Genomic DNA, 21,961 nt, shown 5'->3' with positions numbered 1-21,961 from the left:
CGGAGGTTTTTTTTGACAGAAACAAAATCCACAGGTGTGTTGTAGGAGTTCCCACTCAGTTCACAAATTACAGAATGTGTTATAGTGGAGGGTGCAAACTATAATAAACTGGAGGAATTTCTGGAGCCTCATTTAGAAAGAAAATCCTGGTTTAGAATGGGCCCTAGTGAAATCAGTGTGACTATTACTTCTGAGCAGACTTGCATAGAATTGTACCTGTACTTTTCAGGTGGTCGAGGAAAGGATTTTGAAGGATGGGAGGGATGTAAATGCCTTGGAGGTCACCATCCAGCCTCAAAGGCAAACAGAGGAATAGGGGCATTGGTACTCACTTGGAGGCAGAATAATCCAGGGTGCTTCCAAGCCTGTTCTCCCTCAAGAAGAAGATGCTATAAGCCCACACTGGACTGTTTCAAGCAATAAGATGCTACAGTGGTGAGCCTCTGTAAATAGAAAGTTATAAACAATGGCTATTTTAGTTTTTAGTTTTAGTGCTGGGAGGGAGATAGGCGAAATAAAGAAGGATATAAATACGGTGAAATAAAGAAGTCTATAAATATGCTGTCGTAAGACATTGCCAAATAAAGAAGTTCTTTATTTGTTTGGGATTGCCATCCAATTTCTCCTCTTATGCTCCCAACGGAGCCAGTTTTGGACTCTGTCAGACATGCATAAAATAGCTCCGCTTGGGAAAATAATATTAATCCTGATAAATCAGAGATGCCAAGTGGTCTTCATGGAACAAAAATGGCTTCCACTAGTTGCAGCTGGGTTGCAAGTAGGGATGAGTGAACCTAGCAACCTCAATTTCTAATTTTTCAAGTCCTTAAATTCAGTTCTCCATATTTCAGCATCAGATTGTGATTATTATTATTATTTAAAATCCTCACGAACATTTAATCAGCGTTCCTTCGTTAGGGGAGAAGCAAATTTGTCCACAGCTGTCTCCCTTCCTTCTGCAGCAACACTGCGGGTGTAACATCCATTATGTGTAGTATGTTGTTGGCTTTGACTTGGGACTCGCAGGTCTGTCCAAGAGGAAGGGGTGGCCTTTGAGTCCACACATTTGGATACACTCTGCCTTTCCTGACAAAGGTGCTTCCATTTAATTCTGCAGCAGGGACCCAAATTCGGCAAGGGGGTGATTTTATATTGTGCTTGAAATAATGGTTAATTCAACTGTGCTTCCCACACAACCTCTGGGTTAGACGGGGCACACTGGACATGCTGAGCTGTGTACTTTGCACATTCTACAAAAGATTCTGTTTGTAGCAGGGTCAAAGGGCTTGTCGGGTGGCTAAACGATGGGTGCATTAGCCTAGTAGCAACTTGATGGAGAGTTTCTAGCACCTCAGGAGAGGTTAAAAGGAAAAAGTAATGTCTTCTTCTTTTAACTTTCTTACTCAGGGGTGTGTGTGCGTGTGCATGTAAGGGAGAGAGCGTAAGGTGCAGAGCTTAGCAGATAGAAACGATTAGGCACTGAGGCTGTAATAAGCCAAAAATCCAAAGCACTGGAAGGAAAAACCTCTAATTTCAATTATGATGTGCCCTGTTGCAGCAGGTGGAACTCTGTCAGCATGAAGGCTTGATCAATTAGGCAGCTATCTGGTGTTCGGTTAAATGCTCTTAAATCCCATTGATTTTATATTTTTAAAAATGGAATTAAGTATGTTGCAACTGCAGTCTCAGAGCATTTTCACACATGACAGGAAAAAGTGGATTTGATCTGCTCTCATGGTATTTGTGCCACATGAATGTCATTACTGGAGGATGGAATGCCAATGAGGACTTCAGTGTGCACTCAAAGTTCTTGATCAGCAACTAGTTTTAACAGAGGCATGTTTTTATATAACCTCCTGATACAGCAGGGAGAGCTTAGCAGCTGCCTTGTATTGAGTTGGACCTTTTGGCCATTCCACCTCTGTATCGTCTATGCCTGCCTTTGCCAACCTGGAGTCCTCTGGATGTTTTGGAATACAATTCCCATCAGCCTTAGCCAGCACGCACTAGTTGGGGCTGATGGGAGTTGTAGTCCAAAACTATCTGGAGGGCACCAGGTTGGCAAAAGTTGGTCTACACTGATGGGCAGTCGTGCTCCAGAGTCTCCCAGTGCTACGCAGAGAAGCTGGAGACTGATCCTGAGACCTGCAAAAGTACAAAAAATGTTTTCCAATTGAACTATGTTCCTAGTAGCATAGGAAGCTGCCTTCATGCTGAGTAAGCCCAATAGTCCATACTCACTCAGTATTGCCTATACCAGGAGTAGACAGAGTGGTGCCCGCAGGAAGGTTGTTGTACTGAAATGTCCAACATTCCTGACTATTGGCTATGCTGGCAGGGACTGATGGGAGTTGGAGTCTAATACCATCTGGAGAGCTTCACATTGGCTGTCTGGTTTACACTGCCTGGCAGAAACTCTCCAGGGTTTCAGACTGGGAAACTTTCCCAGCCCTACCTGGAGATGCTGCAGATTGAACCTGAGTCTTCTGCATGCTAGGCAAATGCTCTTCCACTGGGCTGTGGCCTTTCCCCTAAAATTTAAGGGCCTAAATCTAATCAACAATATATATTTGTGGAAAACTTTTTAGAAACTTTAGTAGAGATGCAATGCCGTGTGCCAGCTGTTGACAGGTGTGGTGTGGTGTCCCCCCTCCCTTTCTTGCTTAATACAACTTTTAATACAAATTGAAAGGAGGGGGCAGTTTCCTTTGATAAATCACCGCAGATTAATTCCTTCTTTCCCTTTACCAAATTTGATAGAATATGTGGCCGGTCCTCTTTTTATAAAGTAATTTCCCCTCCTGTCTGCCTCTTCTTCTTTTTAAACGTATTTTTAAAATCTATTTTGTGTTAGAACTTGATAACTTATAATGAAAAATGTATTATGTATTCTACGAGATAGGTTGATTAGATAAGTGTGGCTGCTCAGGGGGCTGCCTGGACTTCAAGGCGATGACAGACTTCAGTGTATTCTGGAATGGCTATGACATGTAGCATTATTCCACGTTCCAGGATGTAGTGCTGGCTGTAAAAATTGCTGCAGCAATTCCTGGGGTGGGTGACAATGGAGTGCTACGGGGTTCTATCCTGGGCCCATTGTTGTTCAAGGTCTTTATAAATTACTTGGATGAAGAAACTGACGGGGTGCTCATTTTCAGATGACACCAAACTGGGAGGGGTTTGCTAATGCCACAGAAGACAGAATCAGAATTCAAAATGCCCTCAACAGATTGGAGAACTGGGCCCAAGCTAACAGGACTCTTCTGTAATGATGGAGTCTGGTGGACTTAAAGTGGTAATGTGTTCCAGAGATGCAGGGTTCAAGCCCCTGGTCTGCTAGAGAATTCACCAAGAACTTGCCAACTTGCATTTTTCAAAATGTTAAGCAGTGTCATGCCTCTCATGTCTTTTTATATACTTGCAGTGTGTGTGTGTGTAAGTGGGGTAGGGGAGACTTTTGCCCCTTTTGCTTTCTGAACAGTGCTACACCCCTCACTAACCAAGTTCTTCTGATTTCCCCCCCTCCAGAGTTCTTCTATAATTCATTATTACAAATGGCTGCTTATATCAAATCTAAATGCACCCGGAAGTCAATTTTCTTTTGGAAAATCTCACAAAAGAGATTTCAAGTGCACAAAGAACGGAGCTCTTAGCTGAACAATGAGCGGTCGTGTACCTTACAGATATCTTTCTCATGAATAAAGCAGCAGGTGGTTATGAAACTTGCATGCCTCGGTAGGGTCCTTTGGAAAATGGATAATGGTGTCAGAATTGATGGGGGGGGGGAGGAACCTAAATGTGTGCTGCATGTACTGAGAAACAGAGTCTTGAAAAGAAGCGTAATGTGTGACTGAAGTTTGCTGGTCACTGAGAGTGTGGGGTTTTCTGCCTCAGGGGCCCTGGTTAAAGAGATGGGACTGTGAAGTATCTGAGACAACCCCACCCACCAGTTCCCTGCAAAAATATTAATACTGTACCTGAGGACATCAGTGAGGTGTCTGGTGAAGAAGTCTATATACAATTGGCTTGAATGCTTTATTTCTTTTTAAGGGGCAAGATTATGATAAGAGGAGTGGGGCAATGGAATGCAGTGAGGGACATTGCAACACACTGTTGTAACGCTTTGTTTCCTAAGCTGGTCTATGGGCCACCATTGGTCCATGAGCTTCATGCAAGTGGTCAGCAATGTGTTTGTAAAGAATGACAGGCAAAGCAGTTGCTCCAGCCTTTTGCCGTTTGCTGAAGATGCACCTCTTTAGCCTGGCCTTTTGACACCTTTAATGCATGTTTTTAGGACTCAAAACTGTTCATTTGATTTTAAATTGTTTTAACTGGTGTCAATACTGTATTTGACATTGCTGTAACCTGTGACCTTAAAGTGAAGGGCAGGTAAGAAATCCAAGTAATAAAAGGAAGCAGAAGGAAAGCTTAAGATGCCCTTGTAATTTCTGGAAAGTCACAGAATCACAGAAGGGAAGTGTTGGAAGAGACCACGAGGCTCAGCTAGTCCAGCCAACTCCCTGCAGTGTAGTCATTTATTTTTATTTTATTACATTTATATCCCACTTATTCTTCCAAGGAGCTCAAGGGGAGGCATATGTGGTTCTCCCCATCTCCATTTTATCCCAACAACCCCACTGTAAGGTAGGTTCACCTGAGAGGCAGTGACTGGCCCAAGGCCACCCAGTGAGCCTCATGGTCAAGTGGGGATTTGAATCCTTGTCTTCCAGGCCTTAGTCTGACATTCTAACCACTATGCCACACTGACGAGTTCTGACTAGTCTTGCCTGTGCTTCCACCCTTATGTACAAACGGTGAGAGGGACAAAGAACAAGAAAGCTTATCAGAGACAAATCCTTAGGATATCAGAGAAGCTTTGGGTTGTGCTCGTTCTCCTGCCACTTTCAGTGAGACGATCCCATGCTGTCCTTTTGTGCTTGAGTATGAGATTGTGCTAATATTGTGCAGTGGAGTCTTTTAGAGAGGGGGACTTTTCATGGTTGCTTCGTTCATTGATCCACCAGAAGAGCTAGCATTCCTGCTGGTACGCTCATTGAGTTCTGGCCAGTCTCTGTGGCTCAGCAGAGGGGCACAGGTTCCAAGGCTGTATGCAGATGATAAATTCTCAAAGGTTTGACGGTATTGATGGGCTATAATTGCCTGGAGCCCAAGTGTTGATTTCCTATATCTCACCATGGTTGCTGTTCAAACATCTTTTAACAAGTTTTGTTTTTACTCACTTAGCAAACTTCCATCCCACCTTTGGGGAAGCTCACAAAAAAAGAAAAGAAATAATAATAATAATAATAATAATAATAATAATAATACAATATAACACAATAAAAGTGTCAGGATAAAACAGGCTTTCATAGTCTTTAGAGTGGTAATTTGGAAGAGCCAAAGCAAACACCTCCATACACGAACAGTACTGCTGCAAAGAGATATGAACTCCTCAAGTTGTGGTTGCCTATTGGATTAATATACTATTCAATTCTACCTGGCTCAGCAGTCTCAAGGCAGTGATGCCAGGTGATTATTAGTCTAGCCTAATGGGTTTTCCCTGCATGGTCTCACACGGTAGTTTCTCATTCTTCCTTTGCACATTTTTAAATCATCATCATCATGAAAGTTCATCAGTATTTTATAGAATCCATTTCTCTGGATGTACACATTTTTGCAGACTGCTTTGCACATCAATGATGCGTTTTTCAATGTTGATTTCAGCAAAATACGCATTTTTTTGCAAACTTCTACTGATATAAGCATTTTTTGTAGAAGAATGCTTAAGGGTTTTCTGGTTGGAGAACTCCCTCAGAAAATCTGGGGATGTGCGACTTTTAAAAGCTGCTTTTCAATTCCTGTATACTTTCAAGAAGTATTGCAGAGGAAAGTTCAGTGCCTTTTTTTCCAGAAAAGGGGTGCTGGTACTCACCAACAGCTCCCACCCTGCCCTACCCATCATGAGCTCTGCCAGCAAGTTGACCAGAATGCACACAGAAGAGCACAGTGCATGGCAGAGAAAGTGTGCCACACACCACTTTCCACTCTCATACTCCTTGGGGAGCAGGACTTGTGGGCTCTGGCCAGCCCCAAGGAGACAGTGGTAACAGGGCCCTGGAGGGGCTTTGCTGATGCCATGGCTGCCCATGCAGTTGAGCGTCTCTGGGTGGGGGAAGAGTACCGCCAGAAAAATCACACTGGGTATGTTCCTTTTAAAATGAAAAACTGAACTCCCCTCTTTATCCCTACAGGAAAAGTCCCTTTTCTGTAGCTGTTTTCTGTTTGCTATCTCCATGATGCTCACGGACGTTGGAATGCAGTATCATTTTATGCTGTTGAAAACCAACTCAGTTTGTTTTTTAAAAAATAGTATTGTGAAATTGGCCCAAAATTCAGTTACTGAAAAGCGACTGCCAAAAGGTCTAGATAAAGGTTAACAATTTAGGCTGCATCCTGATAAAACAGAGGAAGTGGTGATTTGGAGTTGGGCCCAAGCAAGCAAAGAAGTATCTCCTGGCCAAAATGAGATAGTGCTTCCCCCAGGTTAGTGTGTTTGCAATCTGATAGTGCTCTTTTGCTTTTGGGGGGCAGTTACACCTGACATGATGGCTGGCACTCTTCTTTGCCACCCTGATCCAGGCCTTCGTTGACTTGAGTATTGCAATATGTTTTATGACAAATATCTTTTGAGAACTGCCAAAAGCAACTAGTATAAAATGTCAGTGTTTAACTTCTGATAGGAAGTTAGCTTGACAACAATTGACAACAGAGGGCACACAACTCCATTACTTGGCAACAGCCTTCTCTTAGCTTCTGGGGACAGTTCAAGGTGCCAGTAATTATTATCTGTAATGTCCTTCCAGCCTGTCATTATTTTGAGGTGGGACTCAATCACATGCTGGCAACATTCAGGCTACGCAATTAAAGTTGATTTGGCACCCTTGTTAGGTGGAAAAAGGAAAGGGTTGCCATGTCCTCCCCTCACCCTCATATTCAGCTGAGGAGCTTTTCAAGTAGCTGACTGCTCTATCAGGCAGCAAAATAAACACAGCAGCAGAGAGACAATTCCCATATTTCTTCCTCCTCTACCACCCCCTTTTTTCAAAAAGTCCCTCAAGTCGCTGCCTGCCACATGGCGGTCAGGCAGCAAAATGAGTGATAGGCGAATTCTACACTTCCCTCCTCCAACACACACATTTTTAGTAGCTGCCTGCTGTTGCATCATGTGACCGGCAGGCAGCAAAACAAAACAGATAGAGCAGCAAACAGATGGATCCTGTGCTTCTTCCTCCACCAATCCATACACACACAAACACCAAAGAAACAAACAACTCTCTGTGGCCAGAGCAGTTGCCTGCCTCGTGCTCCACAAGACCAGCAGGCAACGAGGATGAAAATAGGCCCCACACTACTTCTACCCTCCTTTTTCAAAGAAAAGCCCCTCTTTTCTAATGTCCCCACTTTTAAGAAGCCCTTCCATGGGCAGCCAAAGCAGAGGAGGAGCTCCCCCCACCCCGCAACTTTCTCCCAATCCCAAAGGGATGGCAACCTCTCCTTGCCTCTTGTAACCAATTACACTGATAATCAGTCTACCTTTTTTTAGTTCTCATGTATGTGTGTGCACATGCATATTTTCACAAAGCAAGCATACATTTTTACACCTCAGTAGTAGATGTTGCCAATTTTTTTGAGAAAGGGGTGTGTGTGTGTGTGTGTGTGTGTGCATGCGCGCACACACACCATTTCCAAAACCTGCATCCTTCTCTTCAATTTTCATACCTGGTTATATCAAGCAGAAGGGAATAGTTGAGGGAATTATCAGTCACAATTTTTCTCCCCTCCTCACACAAAATGTAAATTACTAGTTACAACTCTTCTGTCTCACCCTGCCCCCCTCCAGTAAAGGAAACCTCTGGAAATGGCTATTCATTTTGTCCTAAGCAATTGTAGCTTCTGAAGGCTTTTCTTTGAGAAAGGGGGCAGGGGGAATTCTCTTTCAAAACACCAATTCAATCTGGACAGCTTCCAGTCGGAGAATTGAACTGATAAACACCTGCCTGAGCTTTGAGTGTGTAGGCACTTTCTGAATATAATTGTATATATAAGATTTGTGTATGGTCCCTCTTTGGAGATGGCAATAGCCCAGTGACGCTTTTAATTCTCCCGACATTCCGCTTGGGATAAAAATACTCACTTCCCCTCCTAATTTCTTTCAACAAGTTTTCTGATGTCAAGAGCAAAGAATTGGGGAAACAGGATGAAACTGCCCTAGAATAGCTTTGTGATTAAATTCCATATGAAACTTCAGGTAGAATCTAGCATACTCTGTTGGAACAATCAATATACTTTTAAGGTCTCTCTTTTAGTAGTGCTGCTAAACCATCAGTGTGACAGTGATTTTTCTCAAGGATAGAAAAGCGGGTTGCTTCTAGCAAGACTAGGAAGCCATACAGAATTATTAATCTGCTGAGAAGAATTGTTTTTGGAAACTGATAAAAGCAAATAAATGAATTTGGACTGAAACGCAGGGGATGTTTAATGTGGATGCTCTGGAAGGCATGCCATCCTATATATTCCTCATCTTTACTTAGCATAGGAAGCAAACCAAGAATACCATTGGACTGCTGCTTTGCTTCCTGGTATGTGTCTGCGAAACGGGGTGAGCTCCCACTGCTCTGTCCCAGCTTCTGCCAACCTTGCTGTTCGGAAAGCATACTAGTGCAAGTAAATAAATAGGTACCACTGTGGTGGGAAGGTAAACGGTCTTTCCATGTGCTCTGGCACTCATCACAGAAGTGGTTTAGTCATGCTGGCCACATGACCTGGAAAGTTGTCTGCGGACAAACGCCTGCTCTCTTGGCCTGAAAAGCAAGTTGAACACCGCATCCCATAGTCGCCTTTGACTGGACTTAACCATTCTGGGGTCCTTTAGCTTACCTTTACCTTTTATATCCAGGAAATATGTCCAGGTCAATATTATAACTCCTCCCCTGTATTCTTCCCGCTCTTGAATTTCACACATCTGCACAGGTTTTACTATCCTGCCCATTTCCAGGAGTGGTGCAAAAAAGATCAGGGCTCCTAGCTACCAGCCAGCTTCAAGCAGAAATACAAAAGCGATGCCATTGCAATGCTCATGGTGATTTATCACTGGATTGAGATAAATGTTATGTCTAAAATATGTGGTAGTGGTAAATTATCAAAGGAAAATTCAAGCCGAGCGTTAGGAGGCAAGCTTTGTGTAGTAACATCCTCAGTGGTTTTGCAGGCATCTCCATTGTTATGTACTGCTTTTAAAGGGCTTTATATGTTATTATATTGCTATGCTCTGTTGCTGCCCATATATTTTATGAGCGGGTGGTGCATATAAATACTTTTGTAAATACAAATAAATAAGATCCCCGACAACATTTGATGAGCCTATGGCAGATCCGTGTATTTAAAAACTGTGGCAACCCAATTGCCTAGAAAGAGAAAGAACAGCAGATCATTATTGACAGTGAAAATGGCACTGGAGCACAGACTGTTCTCTCTTCTACCTGTCCCTCACCCACACATTGTGAGGGTATGCTTGACCCAGGTGAGCAGTTCTTGGCAAGAGGGCCTGCAGGAAGTTAGCAGTGTATCAGGGGGCAGGTGGGGAGTTCCATACTTCTCATTTGCAGATCTTTCTTGCTGTTTGGCTTCCCATATTAAACTATTGTGTTAAAAATAAAATAGTACTGACAGTGGGGAAAGGAATATGATCAATTGTGTTAAGTTGTATGGGGCTTCCAAGAGACACAGTGCTTTACAGTACAATATAGTGGATATAATACAGAATTTGGAATGGAAAGATCTGAGTTAAAATTCCATGAAGCTCAGTGGATGGTCTTACTTTAGTGTTTTCATGAAGTAAACCCCATATGTACAGTGGTGCCTCACAAGACGAAAAGAATCCGTTCCGCGAGTCTCTTCGTCTTGTGGTTTTTTCGTCTTGCGAAGCAAGCCCATTAGCGGATTAGCGCTATTAGCGACTTAGCGGCTTAGCGGATCAGCTGATAAGCGGCTTAGCGGATCAGCTGATAAGCGGCTTAGCGGATCAGCTGATAAGCGGCTTAGCGGATCAGCTGATCAGCTGATAAGCGGCTTAGCGGATCAGCTGTTAAGCGGCTTAGCGGATCAGCTGATAAGCGGCTTAGCGGCTTAGAAAAAGGGGGGGGGAAAACCCCCGCAGGAACTCGCAAGACATTTTCGTCTTGCGAAGCAAGCCCATAGGAAATTCGTTTTGCGAAGCACCTCCAAAACGGAAAACCCTTTCGTCTAGCGGGTGTCAGAGCTGCCCAAGGTCCCAGCTCACAGAGGACCAACGCCAGGTCGTGGTTATATACAAAAGTCTTTATTGAAGTTCAGTTTCCATTCCAAAGCCGTAGCGCGCAGCTCTACGTCTTAAACCCTAGACCGCCGAAGTTCCGTCTGAATCTCTTCCCCCCTGACACCAGTTTAAGATTCTCGCCCTGCTCCACCTCTTCCTCTGCTCTCTTCTCCTCTGGGTCCTCCTGTCCGCTGGGGCATTCCCCTTTCTGGACTCTTCTGAAGCTGAGTCCCCTGACTCCTCCCCCTGTCTCCGGCGGGCTTTAGGACCCGGCTCCCAATCCTCGTTCTCTGCTGCCCCGCGCGCCTGTACTTTTGAACTTGGCTCTCGCGCCAACCCAGTGACCTTCCTCCTGACCGTTGCACTGCTTCTGTCACTGCTTCCCTCTTCCGGGATGCTAGCCGGACCTGACCTCCCCTCCGTTGCCTGACTCTCCGATGGAGGCGTGGTCAGCCCTGACTCCTCATCTCTCCCTGCTGGGGGAGACGCTACCCCCGATACCTGGGACTCTTCCCCCCCCCCACTATGCTCAGGTGGGGAAGCTGGTCCTGATCTCCAACTGCTGCTCTGGGAGTCCCCGCTGGTCCCTTGCTTCTGGAGTGTCCCCCTTGGGACCCCCCTTGCCCTGGCCACCGGCGCCCCCTTCTGTGAATCTTCCGATTCGCTGGAGAGGCTCATGGAATCTCTCGGGCCACTGTCATCTTCTCCTACACTGCCCTCAGATTCTTCCCCTTCGCTCTCCATCTCCCTTCTTCCCTGTGCTTCTGCTCCTGAGCCCCTGACAGCGGGTTTTCCATCTTGCGAGGCATTCGTCTTGCGGGGCACCACTGTATTCATATTCTGGAGAACATTGCTTGGAAGGGTGGCGCACAAATGTAGTTTTGAAAATGTTGTGAATCCAGTACAGGAGCAGTCATTGGGGGTGCCTTCCAGATGCTGTTGGACTTCAACACCCATCAGCCCTAGACAGCATAGCCATTGGTCAGAGATGATGGGACTTGTAGTCCGACAATATCTGGAGGGCACTACGTGATTCTGAACTGGTGAAGGTATTGTGTTTCCTGTTGAATGTCAGCAACAGCAGCCGCTTTATTTGGCTGCCTGTTGGAAACGGAACAAAATTCTTCTTAATAGGCTAAAGTCTGGCAGTGGTTGCTGTTAGCATTTGTAGTTACTTGCACAAGATAGCTTTCTTAATGTTCATCCGCTCTGACAAACCTTTTTTAAAAAAATAATAAAGAAAATCTGATCTGTGGATTAATAAGACTTTCATGTTAAAACTTCAGTCTTCAGTATGGCTCATATCATGTTCCCTTCCTAACAGTCTGACTATCTGTTTAAGAAAAAAAGGGGGGGGGGAATTCCTCCAATAAGAATATTGCGCTAAATATACATTCCCATGAAGCAGTCTTGTCTCATGGTCTTGGTGTTTTGTTTTTTCAAACTGCAGCATGTAGTTATTCTGAAAGAAGCATTTTGTAAACAACCTTATTTTATGTGTGTGTGTTTTAAGGAGAAACATTTTTACCTCTGCTTTTCCCCCCTCTCTCTCTCCACCTGGATTAAAGGATTTGCCTGTTTATCTGGCACTGGACTCTACAATAAATCCAGGTTTCGTGGGGTGTTGTTTTTTTTAAATAAAAAAGCCTAGCTAACTGCAGCTCTTTAATGGAGAACTTTAGAAGTGACATTTTAATAGTCAGATAAGGAAATGCCAAGTTAGTGTCATCCCTAAATGAGCTTACTCCTTCTCAATTGTTGGTCTGATAAGTAAGCGTGACAGGAGGTTTCTTTCCCCAAAGGCTTAACAGTAAGAATGTTAGGTGGTTCATTTTTCAGCCCTTTCCTGTATTGTGTTAGGAAGCCACTTCCTCCAAGGCATACCGTATTCTCAGAGGACAGCTCTTTTGCTTTCAGAAGATTTTTTTTCCTTTGCTACATTTCTCAGTAGATCCATTTGCATGGGGCTTGGTCCACTGGATAGCGTGGGGCTTCTTCTTGTTGTTGTTTCATTGTTGTAGTTGTTGCTATTTTATTTATACCCCGCCAATCTGGGCGGCTTCCAACACACACACAAATAATAATAAAACATCAAACGTTAATAATAACAATCAGATCCTTTATAAAAGGTCACAGTAACTTTAAATTTAACAACTTATACCAAATAAAGTAAAAAGCCCCCTTGCTGATGCTGCTGAGGAAGCAAGGGGAGAGGCAAATGGGAAGGCAGGTAGTCATTTTTTATTATATCTAGGACACTGCTGACAAGGATGTAGCCAATGTCTACAGAAGTAAGTCTGATCTATGTCTGACTTTATGGAGCCTTAACCACTCATAACCTGAGAGACATTTGCAACTCCTTGCAAAAAGCCTCCTTTGCAACCAACCAAGTGTTGCTGCATGCTGCTGGGCTTCTCCCTAGCAGCCACCCACAATAAAAAAAGAAATGGCATTGGGAATGGAGAGAAATGCCCAGAGCGAAGGGATGAAGTTAACTCTGTCCTACAACTTTAGAAGCTGCTTTGATTTGTAATAAATTCTTTGTTAGGAAGATGTCGGAGCAGCAGGCTGCCCTCTTTATCACACAGTGCAAAAGATGTCAGGTTTACAAAAGGCAGGCAGACTGCTTAATTTGACTCATTACAGAATCAAAGACTATCTGGTTTGCCAATTGCAGCTGGCACACTCACCACAAGGGTCTGTCTTTCAAATGGACTTTGAGAGCAGGATCTGCTCAATGAGGGAAATGAATTGTTATGTGCTTTGGCATTTTTCTCTCTCTCATTGGTCTTTCCTAAATGGTCTCTTGCTGGCTGAGTGATTTGTCCGCTGATTTAACGGCTGTGAGTAAAATTGTTCTTGCTGCCATAAAAAAGGCTAAAGAGATGTGGTGCAACTCTTGTTTGCTGCTGACCATTTATATAGCCCTCCATTTGTTCTGACAACAACCTACTGAAGTGTAGGTCACTGTTCCCCCCTTTTTTAACCTTGTAAGAACTGAGAGAACTTTCCTGAAGCATTCAGTTTTTGGTACATGATAAAAAAGGGGAGCACTTGAATGCAGGCCTGGATTCAGTTTTAAATCTGCTGGAAAGTTCGGCTGCCCCAGGTCCATTTCCTTGGCTCAGATAATGAACAGATTAATTTTACTTTATGACAGATGGTGCCCAGAAGTTGCTTTGTTCTGAGTCTTTGTCTTTCCCTGGCCTAGTTCTGGCTGAGGTGGAAACCCTATTTGTTTTATTTCTTTATTTAAGGATTTATAAACATAGATAGAGTTAGAGTGTATACATAACAATCTAAATAAAAGGTAAAGGACCCCTGACAGTTAAGTTCAGCCACAGATGACTCTGGGGTTGCGGCGCTCATCTTGCTCTACAGGCCAAGGGAGCTGGCGTTTGTCTGCAGACAGTTTTTCCAGGTTATGTCGCCAGCATGACTAAGCCGCTTCTGGCACAACGGAACACTGAAACCAGAGCAGCGCACGGAAACACGGTTTACCTTCCTGCTGCAGCAGTACCTATTTATCTACTTGCCCTTTGACATGCTTTTGAACTGCTAGGTTGGTAGGAGCTGGGACCAGCAACAGGAGCTCACCCTGTCGCAGGGATTTGAACTGCCGACCTTCTGATTGGCAAGCCCAAGAGAGGCTCAGTGGTTTAGATCACAGTGCCACCTGCGTCCCTAACAATCTAAATAGCAGATCCCAAAAGCTTCAAATTATCTATAGTATATGTAGTATAAAATGGCCAATAGCTCTCTTCAACACTTAAATTTCCAATAGCTAACTAAAAGCAAAAACGCTAGGGAAGGTGTTCAACATCGCTCTTTTCTTGTCATTCCATCAGCGGAAGCATGTCAGCTTGCCAGACAGAACAATCCTCCCTCTTCTTCCCCTTGAGGCTGTTCTGAGGGTTCCCCTCACCCGTTAGAGCCTATTTCTGTAGGCACAAGGGGCAGAGGAGAGGGGGGAATGACCCGTTGTGCAAGTGGAAGTCCTAGCACAGGGCTTCCACTGACATTAGTTGAATCCCAGGCTAGGCATTCATCCAAGTTTGATCGGTAGTCAAATTCACAGAGCAAAATCAAAGGTCTGGTTTCTAGTATGGCAGGAGTACCTATGGGGAATACTCTTTTAAAAAAATATTTTTATTGATTTTCCAAATTATTACAAATCAAACCAAATTGCTTTAATTTAATACAATTTCTTAAAATCGGGTTCCCCACTCTCATTGCAATCATATGTCCAATATTTTCTCCCATAGCTATGGGGAATAGCCTTAACCATAGCCCATCAGAGGAACACACTGTTCCCAACTGGGATATGTGGGGCAAGATGGTCCTTCAGGTAAAGTTATGACTGGGCTACACCCCTTCAGATGATTGAATGCGGGGAGGGGTTCTCTTGACCGCATGGTCCTCCAACCAACTGGGAGGAAGGGTTGATGGGAAAGCATCTGTGTGTGAGGTAAAAATAGAATTATTTCTGGAGGAAAGAGGGGAAGACTTGAAAGGAAGCAGAGCATGAGTGCTAGAAGGCACCTTTGTGGGTTCAAGTAATTCTTTTTCCGAGGTGTTGAAAAGGGCCATCTGTTTTGCTGCTTATAGGAGTGCTAAACCACTTATTGCCTCCTGTGTTCTGCTTGTGTATATTTCTAAATGAATGAAATAATACAAACACAAGTATCCAGTCGTCTCTCCTCCCCTTGAACTTCTTACCACTCAGGGAAGTGGAGGTAAGGCTTTCTCATCACTTAACAGTGACAAAAGAGGCTGGGTTTTTAGCAACTTGAGTACTGTCAAGGAAAGTATAGAAGTGTGAATGTGTTGCTACTACAAGGGGCAGAGTACAATGGAATTGTAGGATTTATGCTGCCTTCCGTCTTCCTCCTTTAAAAAAAAAAATTAAAATGCAAAAACACTTTTGGTACTGCCAGTTTCTGAAACACGTACCTGAATAATGCAACTGCTCCTCTCTTTTTGAGATTCTTCTGTATACCTTGTGTTACTAAGTCAGGTTCCACATGGATTTTTACAGATTGGGGAGGGGTTTTTTTGCCAGTGTTTTAACATCAAGCTTGCAATTGGATTTCTTGATGTTGCTTATGGTTTCACTCAGTGCAGATGCAAAACTTCAGGAGCTTGTCAAATGGAACAAATAAGACCATTTATTGCACAGGGTAGGGATGTTGCTGCTATCTACACAAAGCTGTTATTCTTCCAGACACTTAGCTCTGCATAAGTAGACTGTAACGCTATTGAAAAATATTCAGATGATTGGCACCTGAGGATGTAGTTGTGGGACAAGAATGCTTTAACAATGGGCAGCTCTTCAGTATGAAGAGCATGTCTGCCTCCTGGGTGGATCTTCCTTCCTGAAAGCCAGTTCTGACAATATAGCTGATTTATTCTGTTACCATTTATTTATACACCACCTTTTGGCCCAGAGGCCCTCTAAGTGGAGAACAGTATCAAAATACAAAAGAAACATACAATAAAAAAATACAATAAACACAATAAATCCATCAAAACGATATAAAAATCGCAAAATACCTCTCCATCGTGCTGAATATGTGTTGGAACACTCCTTAACCCCCTCAAGCAAGGGAACAGGAAACCTATGGATCATTATACCCCTATCTCTCACCTAGGGTGTACACACTCCCCTCTCATCGCTCTCTTCGAAGTGGGGCAGGTTCCATCCTGGGGCAGAAACTGCTCTCTCCCCCTGCTGCCAACCTGCTAGTATTATAATAGCCAAAGCCTGAAGGAAAAAATAATTCTTACAAACCCTCATGTTCACAAAAACACTTCCTGTCCTCCTCACCAGCAAAACCCCCAAACTGCTTAGGTATGCATTCTATTCACACACTGTGATTCTTTACGTTGAAGATGAGCTGCTATCCCATGTGAATTTGTGCCTCCAACATTAATTACGCTTGTATAAACATCATATTGTGTGAGGAAGTCAAGCAACTGAATCTGGACTGAATTGGGCAAGGTGTTCCATGTGGAACACAGGAGGGGGGGCACCTTTCATGGGCTGGAAATCACTGAAATGTCTAATGGTATACTTGTTAAAAATGCCCTGTTCCTTGTGGCTGGTTATCTCAAACAACCAGGCCGGCTCTACCATTAGATAGAGCAAGGCTCCAGTGATGTGATACTAAGAATCAGAGCTCTGCGTGCCCTTCAGCCTGCCCTGCATCCCTTCAGCTAGCTTGTCGCCCTTCAGATGCAGTGGAGGAAGCTACCCTATTGAAGTAAAATTCAATTGCCATAGAACCAGGGAGGAAAGTTGCCCTCATGCTGTTCACCACAGGTGGCAAATAGTCTTGGGCTGTTCCTGCAAGCAACCACAGTGCTCAGAGAGGTTCATACTAGAGAAGACACTCTGTTGTCTCCCCATGCAACTCTGACCCTCATCAGTTACCATTTCTAGAGCTCACCTGCCCTTTAAACAAAAGTTTCAAACCTGTGGATGTCATAGTTTCCCAGCCAAGAAACTAAGGGTATTGTTGCTCTATTGGCATCGGGGAATTTCTTGATAGCCTGCACAAGAGTAGTAGCCATATAGGCATATTGGAAGCTGCCCATCTAGATCAGCGTTGTCTGCAGCAGCTGACTCTCCTGGGTTTATGGGGAGGGATATTTCCTGGGCCGTCTGGAGATGCTGGGGATTGAACTCAGGATCTTCTGCATTCAAAGCAAATGTGCTACCTACCACTGAGCCACAGCTCTTCCCCTGCAGAGATATATCTATGTAGCACATAGTATCTTTTTGTGCAGGGTGTCTGATGTGAATGCTCCTTTCTGCACATCTCATGATATGCTGAAGTTATAACCATCAGAAAAAGAACTTTCCAGTGGTAGACATGGGCGCACATGTCCTAATACACAGTGCACTTTTAGTTGGAGGTTAAAATTTGGAGAGGTGTCAGATCTCCCTTTTTTTATCTCACACTTTCTTTTTCTGGAGGGAAAGCTCTTAAGAGGCTATTGTTCCCATGAAGCTCCTAAGATGACATGCTAAGAATGAGGACAGGATATTAACACACAATATAAGAGACTTAATTGAAGATGGAGTAGAGAAGGGAGGAGGGAAATATATCTAATAAAGTAAACCTGATTGACAAAGCAGGAAGCCAGCCAGATATGAACAAAAGGCGCACAGCAGGGAAATGAATGCAAGCAAATGCCAATTCACACTTCAGCAGGCACCTTCCTTGACTGCTCAAACATTTTCAGTCAGATAATGAGCAAAAACAAACACTTTAGCATCTTCCCCTCTGCTGGGGAGAAGAGCTCAAAAGGGATGGAGGGGGGAGAGGGAAAGTCTTGGTGCTAATTGTTTGCCATCTGAACTGTCAGTGAAATGCCAGAGGTTTTTGTTGACTGGCACCTTTGTTGAATGATGGCTAATTGTGAATGGTGAAAGTGGATTTATTATTGCTGGCTCAGGCCATTTAGCTGTTTTGCAAAAAGCTCTTGATGATGATGAGCTGGTTTACCTTGGGCCACACTCTTGAGATGCTAGCTTAGCTGTCAAGCTTGTTTGTTTGTCTGCACCACTTGCACTTCTGGGGCAGGGTGTTACTGATGCTGAGGGTGTTACATCAGATGTTGCTTTGGGGTTACCAGAAGGAAATCTCAACACTCTCTCTTGGTGTTCGGGGAAGGGATTGCTGAGGTGTCTGTAATGAAAAGCAGATGGCTGATGGCATGTCTGGGGCATCCATGTAATTGTGAAGTCTGCTTCCGTGGCTCCCTAGTGCAGTCAGTCTCTGCTTCTGGACTAGGAACTCACAGTGGCAAAATTGTGTGCCTGCCTGTCCCATAGAAATGCTTTAGGTAATTTCTCACAACAACAACAAAATCCCCCTTATATTGCCAGATGCCACCCTGAGCTCGCTATGGCACCCCAAAAGATGTTATGTCAGTTTTTATTTTTTATTTTATCTTGGAACTGCTAAGGCAGCGCTCTGGCAAGTATCCAAGGCATGGTTTGCAAATAGGAATGGGGGAGAAATTTGATTCAATTCACATTTAAAAACTAACTTACCTAATTTGTACTTTTCCAAACAACATGTGAACTGAAACACAGCCAGCCTTCGAAATCTGCACTTTTTTGAATTTTGCGATGCTGTTCTCCAGCCAAGATATGTACACAAAAATGCATTATCTTAGGGTTAAATGTGCATGGAAATAAAGATAGTGAAAATAAAATGCATTATATTAGAGAAAAGGTTTTGCAAACAGTGTGTGTACATTTGGCAAAATAGCGTACAAAATGTGTATATCTGGGTAAATTTGCTGATGAATCTTCATGGAATTGTAGCATTGGAAGGAAGCACAAGGGTCATCTAGTCCAAATCCCTGCAGTGCAGATATCTTCCACCCAACATGGGGCTCATGCCCCTGAGATTAAGAGTCTTGTGCTCTACAAATTGAGCTATTACCTGCGTAATAATTTTTTTTTTAAATCACAAACTGATAAGAAAATGTGGAGAACTGAACTTGTGATCGGGGAAATATGAGAAACTGAAAGGGACCTAAATTGACAGATTCACCCACCTGTAGCTTTAAGTGCTTGGGGAGGTGCTTTGGAAGCCATTATCAAGTCCAAACTTTTGTCAGACTACCTGGATGGTTGAAATGAATGTTATTATTATCATTTTATATTCATATTAGGCAGGCTGTTTCCCGACTAAACGATAAAATTGTAGACCATTAACCATATGCATCTTTGCAGTTTACTAAATTAATTTGAATATGAATTGAAACAACAATAACTCTGAAGCAAGAAGCATAATTTCTGTATGCTTCCGAATACCACTTGCTGGGAACTGTAACTGGAGAGGTCCTCAGGTCCTACTTTGCACGCTACTGATGGGTTGGCTGCAGTGAAAACAGGATTCTGGCCTCATGAGCCTTTAACCCTAAGAGCATGGCTCTTTTTATGTTGTTAGTTGACACACATTGTCAAGCAGGCCCCCATCTTAGAGACATTCCAGACAGGATGCTTTTTAGTTTTGATCGTACTTTTCATTAAAAAACAACAACATTGCTACCAAATTTCATTGGGGGGCATCTTTTGGTGTCAATGGAATATATAGATTATATTCCAGAGATTATATTATATAGATTGGTAGATTAGCATTTTCCCTAAGCTCCCCAAGAGAAATAATGTACTGTGAATTAGGTTTAACTTTGACACATGCAGCTGTTCTCCAGTATGGGTTCCACAGTTATGGTATGCAAAGTGACTGAAATTTAATAGTGCTTCCCAAGCATGTTGCATTTCAAACAGGTATTTCTGTACGATTCCACCACTCTCAACTATGCAGCTGATCTGGTTGATTTTTTTATTTTATTTTTTACTTTCCAGTACAAACCGAATATCCAGTGGGTGCTGCAGTGATCAGATACTTGATAAGTACCTATTAGAGACTGAATGGGTTTGGGATACTGGGAGTTAACTCCTTCTGTGCAGTAAATTATAGGCTGCAGTGAGATGCATTGCAAGTATTGTACCCTTGGGTTCCCTTAAAACGGTTTTCGTTCTATCAGTATTGAAGTTTCTGTGATTTGATACAGTCAGTAAATGCGGGAGGAAAAGAGATTTGAGAGTTCTTATTTCCTGGCAAATAAGTATCTCCTTGGGGGGAAAATGCACATAAGAAGTGAAATCCATATTTAATTATACCATTAGCATTTTAAGCTGATACTCTTTTATATACTGTTTCTGTGCCGCCGCCCCCACCCCCACTTTGAAGTTGCAGCAAGGAGAGGTGACTTTGAAATAAAAGGATGCAAGGGAACAGGTGATTGGATTCAAGTATAGTGATTTAGTGCTCTGTTGGTATCCTGATGTATGATTCCATTTCTGGGGACCATGAGTTTCTGTGCAAGTATTATGGCATGCTTAAAGCCATATTGGAATGATGTTCTTTCACCCTTAAAGGGTTATCTCATGAAAAATAAATCAGATTGTCCTTTTATCACTGCTGTCCTGGAAAAGTGCTACCGAAGTAGGGAGGTCATGTTTAGTCTTAAGTATAAAGCAGTCTTCCACATGCCTCACAGCATTGCCCTGCCACAACATTAAGTGGCCCTTATGCACACTGCACACTCCTGCAATGGAACGTCCCCTTCCTCTCCTCTGTGCACTCCCTGCACCCTTCAAATCTGCCATGACGATTTCCCCAACTCTCCACAGCAGGTAGAGGTGTGGGAAAACGTGGCACACAATGACATTGTTGGATTCGATACATTGTAAGTCACTTTACTCTTCCACCAATTGCCAAAGGGGATGGAGCAGGAGTAAGGCTGCTTGCAAGATGGTGAGGCCAGCCTCCAAAGCAATATAAGGTAAAGGTAAAGGGACCCCTGACCATTAGGTCCAGTCGTGGCTGACTCTGGGGTTGCTGCACTCATCTCGCTTTATTGGCCGAGGGAGCCGGCATACAGCTTCCGGGTCATGTGGCCAGCATGACTAAGCTGCTTCTGGAAAACCAGAGCAGCGCACGGAAACGTCGTTTACCTTCCCGCCAGAGTGGTACCTATTTATCTACTTGGACTTTGACGTGCTTTCGAACTGCTAGGTTGGCAGGAGCAGGGACTGAGCAAGGCTCTGTGGTTTAACCCACAGCTCTACCCGCATCCCCCAAACACTATAAGAAGCCTCTAAATGCTATGGTGGGTGGTAGAGAAGTCACCTAGGAATGCCATTTTCAGCACTATCTCTACAGCCACAGTAACATGTACACTAATTCTAAAGGTTATAAAAGGACTTTGCAAGGAATTTTACAAAGCCAGAATTCAGATAACCAGAGTTCCAAACATTTATTTGTGAGGGCCCTATTACATGAGGGTTAAGTGAGCTGATGTTGTTGTTTTGCATGGAGAGACAACTTTGTGTTAGCAGTGACATCACTCAAACTTCTCTGATTCCTTCGCAGAAAAGTAATAGTTAAATGTTGGTATGTATTTGAAGAAGTGTGCATGCACATGAAAACTTATACGCAGAACAAACTTAGTTGGTCTCTCAGGTGCTACTGGACAAATTTTTTTTATTTATTTAGTTAAATGTTGAGTAAGCAAAAATTGAAATCACCCTTAGCTTAACTCTGAGGGTTGTTCTTAGTGACTATTAAAATTTACCTGTGATGCTCAGGCACTGCTAGCCAGCAACGTGCAGTTCGCAAGTGTTAAAATGTGTGAGACTCAAGATTTTCAAATGCTTGGTGTCAGCACAGCATTATAAAATGTCAATGAAACAAAAAGTTGTAAGAAATATTTGTCATACCTGTTAAGAATTAAAAGCAATGATTATTTGGGGCTTGCTTATAAAGCCCGCAGACCACTCGTGGGTTGTGACCTACAGGTTAGGAAGAACTTGTTTATAATTTGCACATCAGTCTGTTGCGATTTTTGTTTTGGTAGATGATGGCCCTTACTCGAAAGGGAGCAAAGACTCAGGTGGACTGGACACAGCCCTGGTTTCAAGAAGGCAAAGTATACCAGGTAACTGACATTTTCATTTAGCCATGTATACCTTTTTGAGGTCAGTAAGGTTTCATTCTTAGTTTGGTAACCACCAAAAGT

At 43.4% G+C, this 21,961-nt stretch overlaps 1 protein-coding gene across 7 annotated transcripts in view; it reads left to right on the top strand.

Annotated features, from left to right (window-relative positions):
- Nucleotides 1-21,961, top strand: part of GRIP2 (glutamate receptor interacting protein 2) — a 385,893-nt gene that overhangs the window by 295,521 nt on the left and 68,411 nt on the right. For all 7 annotated transcript variants that reach the window (XM_079964500.1, XM_079964498.1, XM_079964497.1 and 4 more), the window contains exon 2: nucleotides 21,800-21,880. In XM_079964500.1, the coding sequence (XP_079820626.1) occupies nucleotides 21,800-21,880 (81 nt within the window). The remainder of the gene's footprint in view (nucleotides 1-21,799; nucleotides 21,881-21,961) is intronic.

Source organism: Podarcis cretensis (genome assembly GCF_951804945.1).
Source record: "Podarcis cretensis genome assembly, chromosome: 2".
Classification (NCBI taxonomy): domain Eukaryota; kingdom Metazoa; phylum Chordata; class Lepidosauria; order Squamata; family Lacertidae; genus Podarcis; species Podarcis cretensis.
The sequence above is the reverse complement of the archived record's forward strand: the minus strand, read 5'-3'. Positions and strand labels throughout refer to the sequence as shown.